This window comes from Myotis davidii, unplaced genomic scaffold (assembly GCF_000327345.1).
Source record: "Myotis davidii unplaced genomic scaffold, ASM32734v1 scaffold32, whole genome shotgun sequence".
In the NCBI taxonomy this organism is placed as follows: domain Eukaryota; kingdom Metazoa; phylum Chordata; class Mammalia; order Chiroptera; family Vespertilionidae; genus Myotis; species Myotis davidii.
The window spans coordinates 2,740,662-2,755,235 of record NW_006286587.1 but is presented as its reverse complement, the minus strand read 5'-3'; the positions used below and the strand labels follow the sequence as shown (position 1 = coordinate 2,755,235).

General features: G+C 42.2%; 1 protein-coding gene across 1 annotated transcript in view; it reads left to right on the top strand.

The window, feature by feature from the left end:
* Window positions 1-11,842, top strand: part of TMEM230 (transmembrane protein 230) — a 12,011-nt gene extending 169 nt beyond the window's left edge. Inside the window, exons 2-5 of the mRNA XM_006758063.2 lie at window positions 560-564; window positions 3,166-3,287; window positions 4,906-5,028; window positions 10,357-11,842. Of these exons, the coding sequence (XP_006758126.1) occupies window positions 3,189-3,287; window positions 4,906-5,028; window positions 10,357-10,497 (363 nt within the window). The 5' untranslated portion in view covers window positions 560-564; window positions 3,166-3,188 and the 3' untranslated portion in view covers window positions 10,498-11,842. The remainder of the gene's footprint in view (window positions 1-559; window positions 565-3,165; window positions 3,288-4,905; window positions 5,029-10,356) is intronic.
* Window positions 11,843-14,574: the final 2,732 nt, after the last annotated feature.

Below are 14,574 nucleotides of genomic sequence, written 5' to 3'. Positions count from 1 at the left end.
CCCGGCGGGGCGGAGGCGGCTCCCCGCTCAGTCCAGCCCCGAGTCCGCACCGCTGGCCTCTGTCCAGAAACCGGTGTAGTTTGTTTTCGGTCAGAATTCGTGTGGGTTCTTCCTTCTCTTCCTGGCGAGGTCCGGAGACGGGCAGGAAAGTAGTGTGTGTGCCGGCGCGTCGTGCGGGCACTGCTGTTGCTTTTAAAATGACTGCAGCACTGAGGGGCTGAGGGAATCGGGGGGTTGCGTTGGAGTTGGTAAAAACCCTGTTGGGAACTTTGAAAACATCGGTTCCCGCATTTCCTTTTCCCTCTTAGAATTCTTATTCCTCTCCCCTCTCCCTCACGGCCTGCGCTTTTTTGTCTTGTGGCGGGTGTATGAGTAGTTAATGGCAGAGCGCATAAACTTTGACTAATGCAAATCGGAGGTGATTAAATGCCCTCCTAAACCCCCCATATAGGTAGTTTGGACTTTAAGTTTGATAGAACTAAGTTTAGATTACCATGTAATCGGATCGCAACATTTAAAAACCTAGTATTTGATTCAGTTTAACCATTTGTTTAAAAGACCAACAACGATAGGCCAAATGGAGTAACTTTTGCTCTGCCATGTAATCACACCAAAACTAAACCCCATTGCAGTTTGAGTCTCCTCTTTCTGCGGATACAAACCTTCCATTGTGTACAACTCATCGCACTCCCTCCCAGCTCCTGGATGGGATGCGCCTGTTTCATCACTTCAGTAATCGAGCCCATTAGATCTTCGAACTAGTTGAACTTTGTTATTTAACACCTTTTAGGGCGGCATATAAGTTAGCATACTCTTTTTTTTTTTCAGTACTTGATATCTGCACCAGCATGTAATTACTAAAAAGGAATATGAGCATTTAGCACCATTTCCTTTAGAAAGCTGCTTAGTTTAGGTTAAATGGAGGCCATTTAACATAACCCACTAATATCCGGGGTTAAGTACATATAAAGCACCTGCCACCTAATCAGTAATTATTTACTGCCGTTACTGTAATGATTATTTATAAAGTGTCATAACAGAGGAAGGTCAGGCTTTGCTTGTTTGTTTTTTGTGGCGGGCTGGCACGGTCATGGCATACTCAGCCCAGGGCGCCTTGTGTGTGGTGCCAGCTCAGCCAGGTTCGGTGAGCGTGAGTAGGGGCAGTGAAGGATTGAGAAAAGACAAGAGAAGAAAGCTGCGTCTCGGTGGAACGCTGTCCTCTCTGATGGAGACAGCAGCCCCAGAGACTACAACTGTGTCTTTATTTTATAGCCAGATGCCACGAGGCAAAGCAAGGGCGTGGTCACGATGTTTACAACATTCTTGTGGGTTTCGATCCTACTCAATTACATGCACCTGAACTCTATCAAGCCCACATCATTCAGGCACCTGGGGCCACGTGTTTGGACCATAGGTTCATGCTTACAACTACAGCTGTTGGCTATAATTGTGCTGGGAGGGCCCTGCCCTCCAAGCTGGGACTTGCACATGGCAATGAGCGGACTGAGCCCTCTCATCAGTCCAAGGCTTGAACCTGTCCAAAACACTGTAGCCGCTCCACATTTTTTTATGTTGCCCTTATTGAAATACCTAATTTTCTCTTTTAGAAGAAATCAAATAGCTTCACGATCAAAATAGATTTACTTCTTTATATATATAGAACAGTGGCTTTATGGAGGAAAAGTGTACAAATGTTTTTTTTATTCCAATGTCTTTTTTTCTCCTAATCCTCACCCGAGGATATTTTTTCCATTAATTCTCTACAGATAGTCGAAGGGAGGGGTGTGCGGCGGGGGATGGGCAGGTGGCTGGGAGGGAAACAGTTGGGACAGAGATACATGGATTGATTGCCTCCCACGCCAGGGCGGGATAGAACCTTCAATCTAGGCACGTGCCCTTGCCTTGACTGGGAATTGAACCTGAGATCCTTCTGTTCTTGCGCTGTCACTCCAACCACTGAGCCGTGCTGGCCAGGGCTCAAATGTGTTTTGTTTTGTTTTTAATTTTGTAAGAGTTTATTTGAACTAAAACTGACTACATAGGCCGGGGAGCAAGATCTCAAATGTTCCTAAATGTCATTGTTTTTAAATCTTATCTACTGTCTCTTAAACAAGTGACTAAATGGCCATGATTTTTTCAAATTATAGAAGTAATCTGGAAAATGAAATCACTACTTTCACTGCTTGAGTGGGGCAGAGAGGCAGGAAAATCAGAAGCCACTGGTACAGTACTGATAGCCAGGAGCTTATCCAAATTTACAACAAGCTTTACAAATCATTTTAATTAACAGCATGATATTCATCAGGGGGAAATAGGCAAAATGTAGATATGAGTGTAATGTATTCCCCACCCTCTCTCTCCTTCCTCCCTGGCAAATATGAGAATCACTTGAGTATATGCTCTTCTTGCTTTTTTCTGAAGCAGGGACAAGAGGCAAACAATACTATAGCACAGCGGTTCTCAACCTGTGTGTCGCAACCTCTTTGGCAGTCCAACAACCCTTTCACAGGGGTTGCCTAAGACCATCCTGCATATCAGATATTTATATTACGATTCATAACAGTAGCAACATTACAGTTATGAAGTAGCAACGAAAATAATTTTGTGGTTGGGTCACAACATGAGGAACTGTATTTAAAGGGCCAGAAGGTTGAGAACCACTGCTATAGCAGAATGGTTGAAAATTTGGACTTTGCGTAAGTCCAAATGATGCTACCTTGTACCATCCTGGCTACTGGAATCCCCAATAGTAAAGTGAAATATTTACGATTCGCCAGCATAGAAAAAAAATGATTATCCAGCATAGATAATGGCTACATTGACCTTCAGGTAGACTTGGACTTAGGTCATTACTCTTCCACCCTGTATGACTTTGGAAAAATTAGGAGGCAAGGGAATGTCGGTGGCAAGGTATGTATGCGTTCTGGTTCTTGGTCATTGTCTTGACTTTCATTCTACCAGTTCAAACCAGAGTGGATATATAATGAGGCTATTTTCATTTTGTTAAAAGAAGATCAGGTTCTAAGAGCAATGGAGCCTAAATTGCCAGTTGCTAGTATGTCATCACAGCCCAAAACTCCAAATCACTGCATCTGAGATGCCTGAATCTATGAGCTATAAAACACCACTGTTGCTTGCTGACATTAACAGTGTTCCTTGTTTTCAGACTGTAGCTGTGTCAGTGTGTTATGATGCCATCTCGTACTAACCTGGCTGCTGGAATCCCCAGTAGTAAAGTGAAATATTCCAGACTCTCTAGCACAGATGATGGCTACATTGACCTTCAGGTAAGTGCACAGGAGAGCTGAGGAGACTGGCTGGCTCTGTTTCTGATGAGCTAGCAGGAAGACCTGACTGTAGAGGTTTTTGCGAACTGTCCCTGGGGATTAGAGGGAGCAGCAAGAAAGAAACCCAGCACCTTTCAGCCATAGCCTGCAGAAGGAGGATCTTGGCGGAGCTGTTTCAAACCAATATGAGTACAGTTCCTTTTTAAGCATTTTTAGTTGTAATGCCAAAGCCCAGCAATTGCAAATTTTATTTAGTTTATCTGAAAAATAATCAGACTGTGTTTTGTTAAGTAGAAAAAAAATGGTAAGGGCTATGTCATCAGTTTGTTTATACTTTAGTCAAAGCCAGTTCACCTTTTAAGGGAGAAACTAACTGCTAAAGCCAGCAGATTGTGGAATTCCTTCCTCTTTCCTGACACCATGAGATCCAGTTTATTAAAGGTATTTTTGGTGGCAAACAGTAAGTAAAACAGAGTATTTATTAAGCTTGTACCCTACCCTGATGATTTTTTTAAAAACATATTTTGATTTTTTACAGAGAGGAAGGGAGAGGGATAGAAAGTTAGAAACATCGATGAGAGTGAAACATCGATCAGCTGCCTCTTGCACACCTCCTACTGGGGATGTGCTCGCAACCAAGATACATGCCCTTGACTGGAATCGAACCCAGGACCCTTCAGTCTGCAGGCCGATGCTCTATCCACTGAACCAAACTGGTTAGGGCTACCCTGATGATTTTTTACAAAATACTTAATGGCGTAGCATCTCCTTTTGCCCATTTCTCCTTAGAGGAGAATATTTTAGGTGGAATGAGGGCCAAGGAAGAAGAAGCAGGCAGCCATCCTTTTAAAAATAAACAAATCAATTATTTGTACTCTTTTTGGACCCGCACTTGAAGGAGAGAGGTGTTTTGTTTTGTTTTCTTTTTTTAGTATATCTGGAAAGTTTCCAGCCAGTTAGGTCAGAGAGAGCCATGAACCAAACCTTAGAAAGTTTGTTTGTGAATCTTAACCTTGAATTGAACTTGTGAAGGTAGGTTACTTGTTCCATGGGGCAGGCAACTTCTCCCACAGTTCCTCTGAGTTGGGCGGTGGCAGGCAACTAATGCTTTAGAAAAAGCTGTTTCTAAAAAACTTGGACTCTATGCTGACTTAACTCTAAAAGCCAGAAATCACTTATTTTCTTTACTTCTCCTGGGTACAAGCTTAATAAATACTCTGTTTTACTTACTGTTTGACACAGCTTCTCCAGATGTTCACTCTTGAATCCCTGTAGATCAGTACAGCCTTCCATGTACCAAGCACTTAAGTAATACATATCTAATCAATGAATAACCATAAAGTACCTTTTGTTTTGAAAAGAAAGTAGTTTTTTTATGGTCTGTGGAATGAGACTAGAACTAGGAAGAATAACATTCTGCTGGGACTGCTGGTGGAGCAGTCACTAGAGCTTCATCTCCTACCTATCCCTTTCCTTTCTCTCCCAGAGCTGCACTGGGTGGTAGGACTTACTTCAAGACACATGAAGCATTCCTATTGGTTCTCATTATCCTCCTTGCTTTAAAGTATCAGCCATGGTATTTTCATAATGCTCTTGTCTTTTTTTGTTTCTCTTTCAGTTTAAGAAAAGCCCTCCTAAGATTCCATATAAGGCCATTGCACTTGCTACAGTACTGTTTTTGATTGGCACCTTTCTCATCATCATAGGCTCCCTCCTGCTGGCGGGCTATATCAGCAAAGGGGTAAGCTGAAGGGTTTGTGGGTATTTGCCATGAGGTCTTTAAAATGTGAGCTAGGGCCCTGACCGGTTTGGCTCAATGGATAGAGCGTCAGCCTGCAGACTCAAGGGTCCCAGGTTCGATTCCGGTCAAGGGCATGTACCTTGGTTGCGGGCACATCCCCCAGTGGGGGTTGTGCAGAAGGCAGCCGATCGATGTTTCTCTCTCATTGATGTTTCTGACTCTTTATCCCTCTCCCTTCCTCTCTGTAAAAAATCAATAAAATATATATTTTTTAAAAAATGTGAGCTATGCCTTAACCGGTTTGGCTCAGTGGATAGAGCATCAGCCTGCGGACTCAAGGGTCCCAGGTTCGATTCCCGTCAAGGGCATGTACCTTGGTTGCGGGTACATCCCCAGTTAGGAGGTGTGCAGGAGGCAGCTGATCGATGTTTCTCTCTCATCGATGTTTCTAACTCTCTATCCCCCTCCTTTCCTCTCTGTAAAAAATCAATAAAAAATATTTTTAAAAAAGTAGCTAGGGCTCTATTGTTTTATATTCGAATCTAGTAGCACAGCAGAAAGAAGAAAAGGATTTTGTTTTGTTTTATAAAGATTTTGTTCTCTGATAACAAAACATGTGTTTCTTCCTTTGAGCACAGCAAACTTCTCCCACAGTTCCTCCGAGGTGGGTGGTGGCAGGTCAGCAAATTTTTCTTCTGAGTTGTTGGGCACTTTTCCCACTCTCATAGTTTGGGACAGCAAAACTAAGCCTGGCATCAAGGACTCCTGAATGACAAAGACTGTAACTGGAGTAGAACGCTGTTGTTGCAGCTTTGCAGTGCTACATTCTAGTCTGTTTGGGGAGAAAGAGTAAGGCTTGTGAGGTAGTGGCTGGGGGCCACTAACCAAGTGAGGACTCGGCTCATGAATCAGAGCCTTCTTGCATTGGGATTTGGTTGCAGTCCCTGGTAGGCTTTAGTACGATACCTTAGAAACCTGAAGTGATGTTTGGTGGTTCTTGGGCCGTATACAGACACTTAAACACAGCATCTAAGTTGTTCTGGCGTTGCTTGACCATAATTTATGTTTGTTCTTCAACACACACCAGGCGAAGGGATTATGGTCACATTGCTCTGCAGAAGGAACACAGCTAAGAACTGAAATTGGGCATTATCATTGGACTTGGCAATAGTAGCACTGTCACAATAAAATGGCAGTATATGAGTTTTAAGAAGTATATCTAATTAGGAAGTATATCTAATTAGGTCCTTAGCTGCTTAAAACTATTATATGGCCACCAGATGTTCATTTGGTATCCAGTTTGAACACCTGACTTCAGGACTGCACCTTCAGTTCACTTTTATTGCAGCATGCAGCATAAATCTCAGGAGTACAGTAAAGTGTCTATTAATCATGTTATAAAAATTGAAAGTGGAAGTGAGATCCACATGCAACAAATACCATTTTACCTTGTATGGTTTATAAAGACTGCTTTATAAAAAAGGATAAAGGTATTAAGTAAGAAAATCAGTAATAGCTTTTGTTTGGGTTTTTTTCACTTTTTGTTACACACATATCAAACAAAACAGAAATAGGTGGAATAATATAACGAACCCCCGTGTGTCCACCACTCCGCATCAAGAGTTATAAACATTTTGTTTCATCTATCAGCTATCCCCCTCAACTTTTTTTCCTGTCTGTTAAACCAAATACCAGATGTACATTTTCCTGGTAAATTCTTAAGTGTTCATCTTCAGTATGTATCTCTAACAGTTTTTACATATATCTAGGGGTGTTGTCTTACTGTCATTTACCTTGTTTTATTTCTCATATTTCTTGCAAAATGGTTAGAGTTAGGGGTTTGTTTATTATTTTTAAATTTTTTATTAACTTTAGAGGGAAAGATGAAGGGAGAAAGAGAAACATCAGTTTGTTGTTCCACTTATTTATGCATTCATTGGTTGCTTTTTGTTTTTAATTTCAGAGAGGAAAGGAGAGGGCTAGGGAGATAGAAACAGCAATGACGAGAGAGAATCATTGATTGGCTGCCTCCTGCACATCCCTTACTGGGGATCGAGTCCACAACCCGGACATATACCCTTGATCGGAATCTAACCCGGGACCCTTCAGTCCACAGGCCCACACTATCCACTGAACCAAACCAGCTAGGGCTCATTGGTTGCTGCTTGTATGTGCTCTGACCGGGAATTGAACCCACAGACTTGGACTCTCCAACTAACTGAGCTATTCTGCCAGGGCTAGGGACTTATTTCAATTTGGATTTAGTTTAGTTTAGAAAGAATGTGATTCTCAAACTTCAGTGTCAGTCTGAATAATTACCTGGCGGAATTGTTAACACAGATTTCTTGCTCCCACTCCCAGAGATTCCAATTCTAGTTAAGTCTAGAATGGGGTGTGAGAATTTGCATTTCCAAAAGGTTTCCAGGAAATGCTGGTGGTCCAAGGACTACATTTTGTGAACATTGATATAGCATAGAGAACTCTAGGAAGCACATAATGATTATCCTCATTTTTAGTTGATATTAAGATTGATCCCTGGCCCACCTGGTGTACTCGGTGGTTGAGCGTTGACCTATGAACCAGGAGGTTCCGGTTTGATTCCTGGCCCACATGTTGGTGGACCCCTTGTACAGTATCAAAGAGAAAGAAACAGAAAAGCCAGTTTTTAAAGAAACCATGCAGTGATTAGCCTGTGTTAATCCTAGTGTCAAGTACCTCACTGGGACAGGCAGGTCTTTCTGGAAGTTGTCTTTAGGAGGACAGAATTGTATGGTTACTCCAAATAATTGGGTGAACTTACTGTTTTTGGCTCTGCAGCATGGAGCCTAGATATGGAATTTAGCTATAGGAGAAGTGACTTGTTTGTAACTTATTCTTCCTCAGAGCCCTGGCTGGGTATCTCGGTTGGTTAGAGAACTGTCCCAGTATATCGAGGTTGTGGGTTTCATCCCTAGTCAGGGTACACACAAAAATCAACCAATGGCTGTTGAACCTCAGAGGGAAGGCAGGGTGGGAAGAAATCAACCAGTGAACATGTATGCATATATGTTTAACATGTGGACACAGACAATGGGGTGGTGAGGACCTGTTTGAGTGGACAGGAGTGGGCTGGAAGAGGTTTATGGGGGGGAAAAAGGAGGATCTATATAAAACTTTTAACAATAAAGATTTTGTTTTTTAATATTTTATTGATTTGTTACAGAGAGAAAGGGAGAGGGATAGAGTTAGAAACATCGATGAGAGAGAAACATCGATCAGCTGCCTCCTGCACACTCCCTGCCAGGGATTTGCCCGCAACCCTTGACCAGGTACATGCCCTTGACCGGAATTGAACCTAGGACCCTTGAGTCCGCAGGCTGATGCTCTATCCACTGAGCCAAAACAGTTAGGGCAACAATAAAGATTTTAAAAAATCAACCAATGAATGCATAAATAAGTGGAACAACTAATGTTTCTCTCTCCCTCTCCCTTTCTCCCCCCTCCTTCCAATCCATTCTGTCTAAAAATCAATGGAATAAAATATCCTCTGGAGAGGATTAACAACAACAATAAAAGAGAGAGAGGGAGAAACATTACTCTTAATCTGAAAAAAACATCGTTCCATAATTTTGATTTTTGCTCCACACAGACTAGGGATTTTTAGCCTTTTGTTCTGCCTTTGACATAGTTCACATGTACAAAACACTCCTGTCATGAATTTCTACCATTATATGTAGATTCTCATTTTGGGGGAACAGGGGCTGCTTATATTGGACAAAAGCCCAGGAGCGGCTCCAGAGCCCCTCTTGAGCAGGCCTGCCCCTTATTTGAGAATTGCTGTTCCAGATGAAGGAACAAACCCTCTATCTAAAACCAGCATAAGGAGGCAGTCTCCCTGGTAAGTGCCATGGGGAAAAATTGCCCCTTTCTTTCCTCCATTTTTTTGGGTTTTTTCTTTTTCTCTTTCTCAGATGGCCTTTCCATGAACTCTGAGGACTTATTGGGGAGGATTTGGGAGGGTAGGGCTAAAGAGAAGGCTTTGCTGATAAGCTCAGAGCCTCAAGGGACCCAGCAACATCAAACTCCTCTCCCGTAGGGCTCTCCAGCACATGGAGGAAGGCGGAAATCCTTTTCCCACCAGAGCCCTGTGGTTTGGTTCCAAGGCCTCCCTGTGGCTTCCCCATTTTACATACTCAATAAGAGGAAGGCCCACTGGGGCAGCAGACACTGGCATGATTTCAATGAGCTATTCACCCAAGTTGACCGGGCCTGGGCCAAGCAGCTTGGTTATTTAAGCACGAGGGACGTGTTCTGCTTCCCTAGGAGCTGAGTGCCAAGACAGCATACAAATGCTTCTAAAGTTGCCTTTTCCCACCTAAAATACCCTGCCCTTCTATCCCTGTCAGGTTCATGTGGCCTGCCCTGATGTTTCCATAACATCAGGAAATAGAACCCTTTGTCCCTTTGTCCTTCATCCCTGTTCACAAGATACGTCTATGGCTCTGCCTTCCTTGTATTCTCTTAAGCTTCCTACTCCGATCCTTGTGCCTGTTTCAAGCTGCTGCTGCCTCTGTTTCTGGTGAAGATTTTCAGAGCTGGGCTCAGGCCTCTCAGTGCTGTGCTGGGTATCAGCATTGTGTTTTTAGCTTTTACACATGATCGTGCTGTCATTCTGTTTAACCTAGTAAATCAGTGGCCTTGTTTACAGTGTGATATTTTCTATTAAATCCAATATATTTTTTAAAACCATTATATTAGTTCCAGGTGTATAGTACAATGATTCAGTATTTGTATATATTGTGAAAGATCACCACAGTAAGTCTAGTTAACATCCATCACCACACAGTTACACGTTTTTTGTGTGTGATGAGAACTTTTAACATCTACTCTCTCATCAACTTTTAGATACAGAGTACAGCATTCTTAACTGGAATCACCATGCTCAGGACTTATAACTGGAATTTTGTACCTTTGACTATGTCACCTCCCTACCACACAATGACGAGCTTTTAGTAATATTTTGGCAATACCTTGTTATAAGAGACAAAAGGCACAGGGTGTGTTCATAACTAAAAACTTTAAAGAAGGAGCAGAAGAAAATACGCCAAAATATCTTATGAACATGGATAATTTATTTTCTTTGTAATTTTTTTGTATTTTACAGTTTTTCTACAATTGGTAATCAGGAGAAAAAGAGATGTCAAACCTTTGCTAAGTAGTGTACTATCCAAAGAAAATGCTCTGAAAAGTATAAGATGCTGATCTATGGATTGGACTCATCATGTGTTATTTTATTTTAAATTTTATAACTTGTGTGATACTAATGCATTTGCCTCCTTTTGCCACCAGGGGGCAGATCGGGCCGTTCCTGTTCTGATCATTGGCATCCTGGTGTTCCTGCCAGGGTTTTACCACCTGCGCATCGCTTACTATGCATCCAAAGGCTACCGGGGTTACTCCTACGATGACATTCCAGACTTTGATGACTAGCACCTACCTCAGCCCTGAGGAGCAGAGTCAGATGGGACTGAGCTCAGCTTTAAGATACTGAGCAGAAACTATAGCTTAGGGCTAAGGAATTCTGCAGGTTGCAGATACTTAACAAAACAATGGCCATGTTTTATGAGTGCATCCTAAGAGCTTACAATTAGCTAACTAGGGCATGCTCTATATTTCATCTCCTGGCCCTGACCAAAAGCTGACAAGTTTTTCCACATGAACGCGTATCATGGAAGAAGAGCAATGTTAATTGGAGAAAGTGGGAGGTTATTCTGTAATGGGAAGTGTTGCTGCCACCACCATTTTTAGAGTTGAGCATTTCTTTTAAATAGTCTTTATTATCAGTTTGTTCTTTTGGTAAATGGAAGAATGCAGTATGTCAAATTTCTTATTACTAAGTAATTTATTTTGAAAATACATAAGTATCTTACCCCCTGTTCTAGTGGAAGACCTTGGCAAAATCAAATATTAGTGTGGGTGCATCTGAAATACTTTTTACTTACTTTCTTATTCAGAGCAAGCAGGAATTTCAAACCTCAGAGCAAGTTTTCAAAATGTAAACACTTTTTCTGCTCACCATTCCTTGACCAGCACTGATCTGGCTCACAGTTAGGTTGGACACCATATAATTTGGGTTTATCCTTTATAGATTAAGATGTTCTGTATGTCATGCCTTTAAGGACTAGACTTTTGGCTGTTTTCTAAGGAAAAATGTAGATAAGTGGTTGTTATTTTAGAGTTTATAACCCTGTGGTTAGCTTATTTTATGATATCCTTGATCTGAAGATTGCAAGATTTGGCCTGGATCCCGAGGGGCCTAGACGGCCTGAGTTTGACTCTGTTTCCCAACTTGCAAAAAGTGACTTATGTTCAAAACAAAATGTCAAAATCTAAACCCTACACTTAAAAATGAGTTAACTTTAAACACATTTCAGAAAACATTTTAATGATTAAATGATATCTTAGATCCAAATACCCAGGACTACTTCTATTTTTAGATAACTGGCATTGTAGGTCAGCCTGCTTTCCAGTCATTCTTTTACTCTGAGGTTGCGTATTGGCAGCTAGAGGCCTGGAAGTGCTATTAGCTGGGATTTGTAGGGCTGTGGGTAGAGCAAGTTTAACTGGGGAAGATGAGTTCAACTTTGGGTGTGTTAAGTTTTAGATGTCTGCTTGACATTCAAAAGGAGCTGTTGTCAAGGCAGTTGCAATGCACAGGTTTGCAGTTCAGGAAGGGAGTCTAGGCTGGAGGTAGAAATTTGGGAGTCGGTGTTGGGACAATATATCCAGGAACTATGGGGCTGCATGAGATCACCCACAGAATAATGTACATGGGGGAAAAACATGAACTCAGGAGATGAGGGTCAAAGAGGGTGACCTGAAGCAGCCTCCAAGGTTAGATACTTTGTTAATGGGTGGGTAGGTTGGGGAGTCCAGTAGTCTGAGTAAAGTTCTCTGGCCTTGGCAGTGAAGATGTGAGGAAATACTCAAAGCTCTGTCCTGGGCAGTATGCAAAGCAAAGCTCAGACCAGAAGGTCTTTTTTGTAAGGGTAATGATGCTGTTCTTAAGGATAGGGAGGAATGGAACAGGAGGATATAAAGTGGAAAGTAAGCATTTGGTTGGGGTGAGTAAACATTTGCTCCCCCACCCCATTTCCCAAGGTTATCTAATAAGTTTCTTATATACCCTTTCAGAAACATTCTAAGTATGTATGTGTATATCCTTTAAAACAACAACAACACATGGTCTCCTATTGTATAGTTTTATAATTTCTTTTTTTCTACCTATTTTTTAAAATATATTTTTATTGATTTCAGAGAGGAAGGAAGATGGAGAGAGAGGTAGAAACATCAATGATGAGAGAGAATCATTAATCAGCTACCTCCTGCACATCCCACACCCAGGGATCGACCCACAATCAGGGCATGTGCCCTGACCTGGAATTGAACTGTGACCTTCTGGTTCATAGGTTGACGCTCAACCACTGAGCCATGCCAACCAGGCTCTACCTATTCTATTTTGTATATCTTTCCATATCTGCAGAGATCAGCCACATTTTTTATTTATCTTATTTTACCTGAGGATATTTTTCCATAGATTTTTAGAGAGAGTGGAAGGGGGGCAGCGGGGAAAGAGAGGCATCAATGTGAGAGAGACACATGGATTGGTTGCCTCCCTCAGGTATCCTGACAAGGGCTGGGGATCGAGCCTGCAACTGAGGTTCGTGCCCTTGACCAGAACTGAACCCGGAACCCTTTAATCCACAGGCCAACGCTCTATCCACTGAACCAAACCAACTAGGGCTTCAGCCGCATTTTTTAAATGTAAATTGTAAGTACAGTTTATCATGTTGTGCATGTTGTTATAGGGTCCTTAGAGTAAAGACCATAAAAGTTAGATTCCTAAAGCATGAATTCTTTCTTGGATGTCCCCTGAGGGATGGTCCTCCTTCTGTTTGAACATTCAGGCTCATAATTTCATTCCATTTGGGATTGTTACAGGTATACTGTTTATTAAGCCAAGATCCGAATCCCTGTAAATATGCATTGACAGCAGTTGTATATTCTGGTGCTTTATAGAAAACATCTAGCCCGGCTGTCATGACTCAGTGGTTGAGCGCCAACTATGAACCAGAAGGTCACAGTTGGATTTCCCGGTCAGGGCACATGGCATGGGTTGGGGTGTGCAGGAAGTAGCCAATCAATGATTCTCTCTCAGCACTGATGTTTCTATATCTCTCCCTCTCCCTTTCTGATATCAATAAAAGTGTATTTTTCAAGAAAGAAAACACCTAGATCTCCATAATAATAGTGAATGTTTCTTGAACCCTTTTGCCCAATGTTGTGTCAAGCACTCACATTATGTAGTCTATTTCATTCTAGTTCTTGGGGAAAATCTTGAGTTGGATAAGATTCTTAGGTAATAGGTTGGATATTTGCAAGTCAAATTTAGGAGAAGCCTGAATTTACTCTTACCAGGTATGAAAGCCAAATGACTTTAGGGGCTGGACAAGTAAAGAAGTGGGAGGGGAGTATGCACTGTGGTAGTAGGGATGGGTGTCAATCACTAAATGTATATATTACCTAGTAAGTGGCTGTCTCTCCCTCCCCTCTACCCTGGCCCCCCCCCTTTTTTAAAAATATATTTTATTGATTTTTATTTTACAGAGAGGAAGGGAGAGAGAGTTAGAAGCATCGATGAGAGAGAAGCATCGATCAGCCGCCTCCTGCACACCCCCTACTGGGGATGTGCCCGCAACCAAGGTACACTGCCTTGACCAGAATCGAACCCAGGACCCTTCAGTCTGCAGGCCGATGTTCTGTCCACTGAGCCAAACCGATCAGGGCTACGCTGGCCTTTATAGTGTTGGCCAAACCATGTACCCTAGCCTTATAAGGATTTTCTTATTTGCAACAATTATGACTCTCAAGTCTAAAAGTCCTCCCCCATTCCATCAGCTGTCTACATATGATGGCTATTCCAGACCCATTGTCTCTGGATGAGCTTCACCTGGTCAGTGTGCCAGAAGCATTTTGACTGCTTCCTTTCTGCCAAGAATTGTCAAGTGCTGAAGGTACAACAGGAAAAGATAGAGTTTGGTTAGTGAAGAGCAGAGTTTGCACACTAGTGACCACAGATGTTGGCTTTCATTTTGTTTTTAAAAACGGCAAGGTTCACATTATGTTGATTTTTGGCTTTTCTTTGTTACTGAGAGACTACAACCAACTGGAGCAAGGTAGCCAAGCAGCTTTGGCTGAGCAGAATTCTCCAGTTCATTGCACTTCTCATCACTGCTTAGTTAATTTCATTCCCAACCTTATGTTAATTTTCTTCGTTAAGGGCAAAGTATCTGATGAGCTAGTGCTTGTGGTCATTTGGGTTTATTGATGAAGAACCAAAGCCAAGAGTGCATTTCTATCCGAGGACACTTCCTGTGAGGTATGGACAGATGGGCTGGTACCATTTCATTCATACTTTCCTAAATGACCCTCCATCACCTGCCTGGCAGACCATCTACTCGTTAGAGTTGGTGCTACTCAGTGAGTCAAGTACGGTGCGCTCAGTTC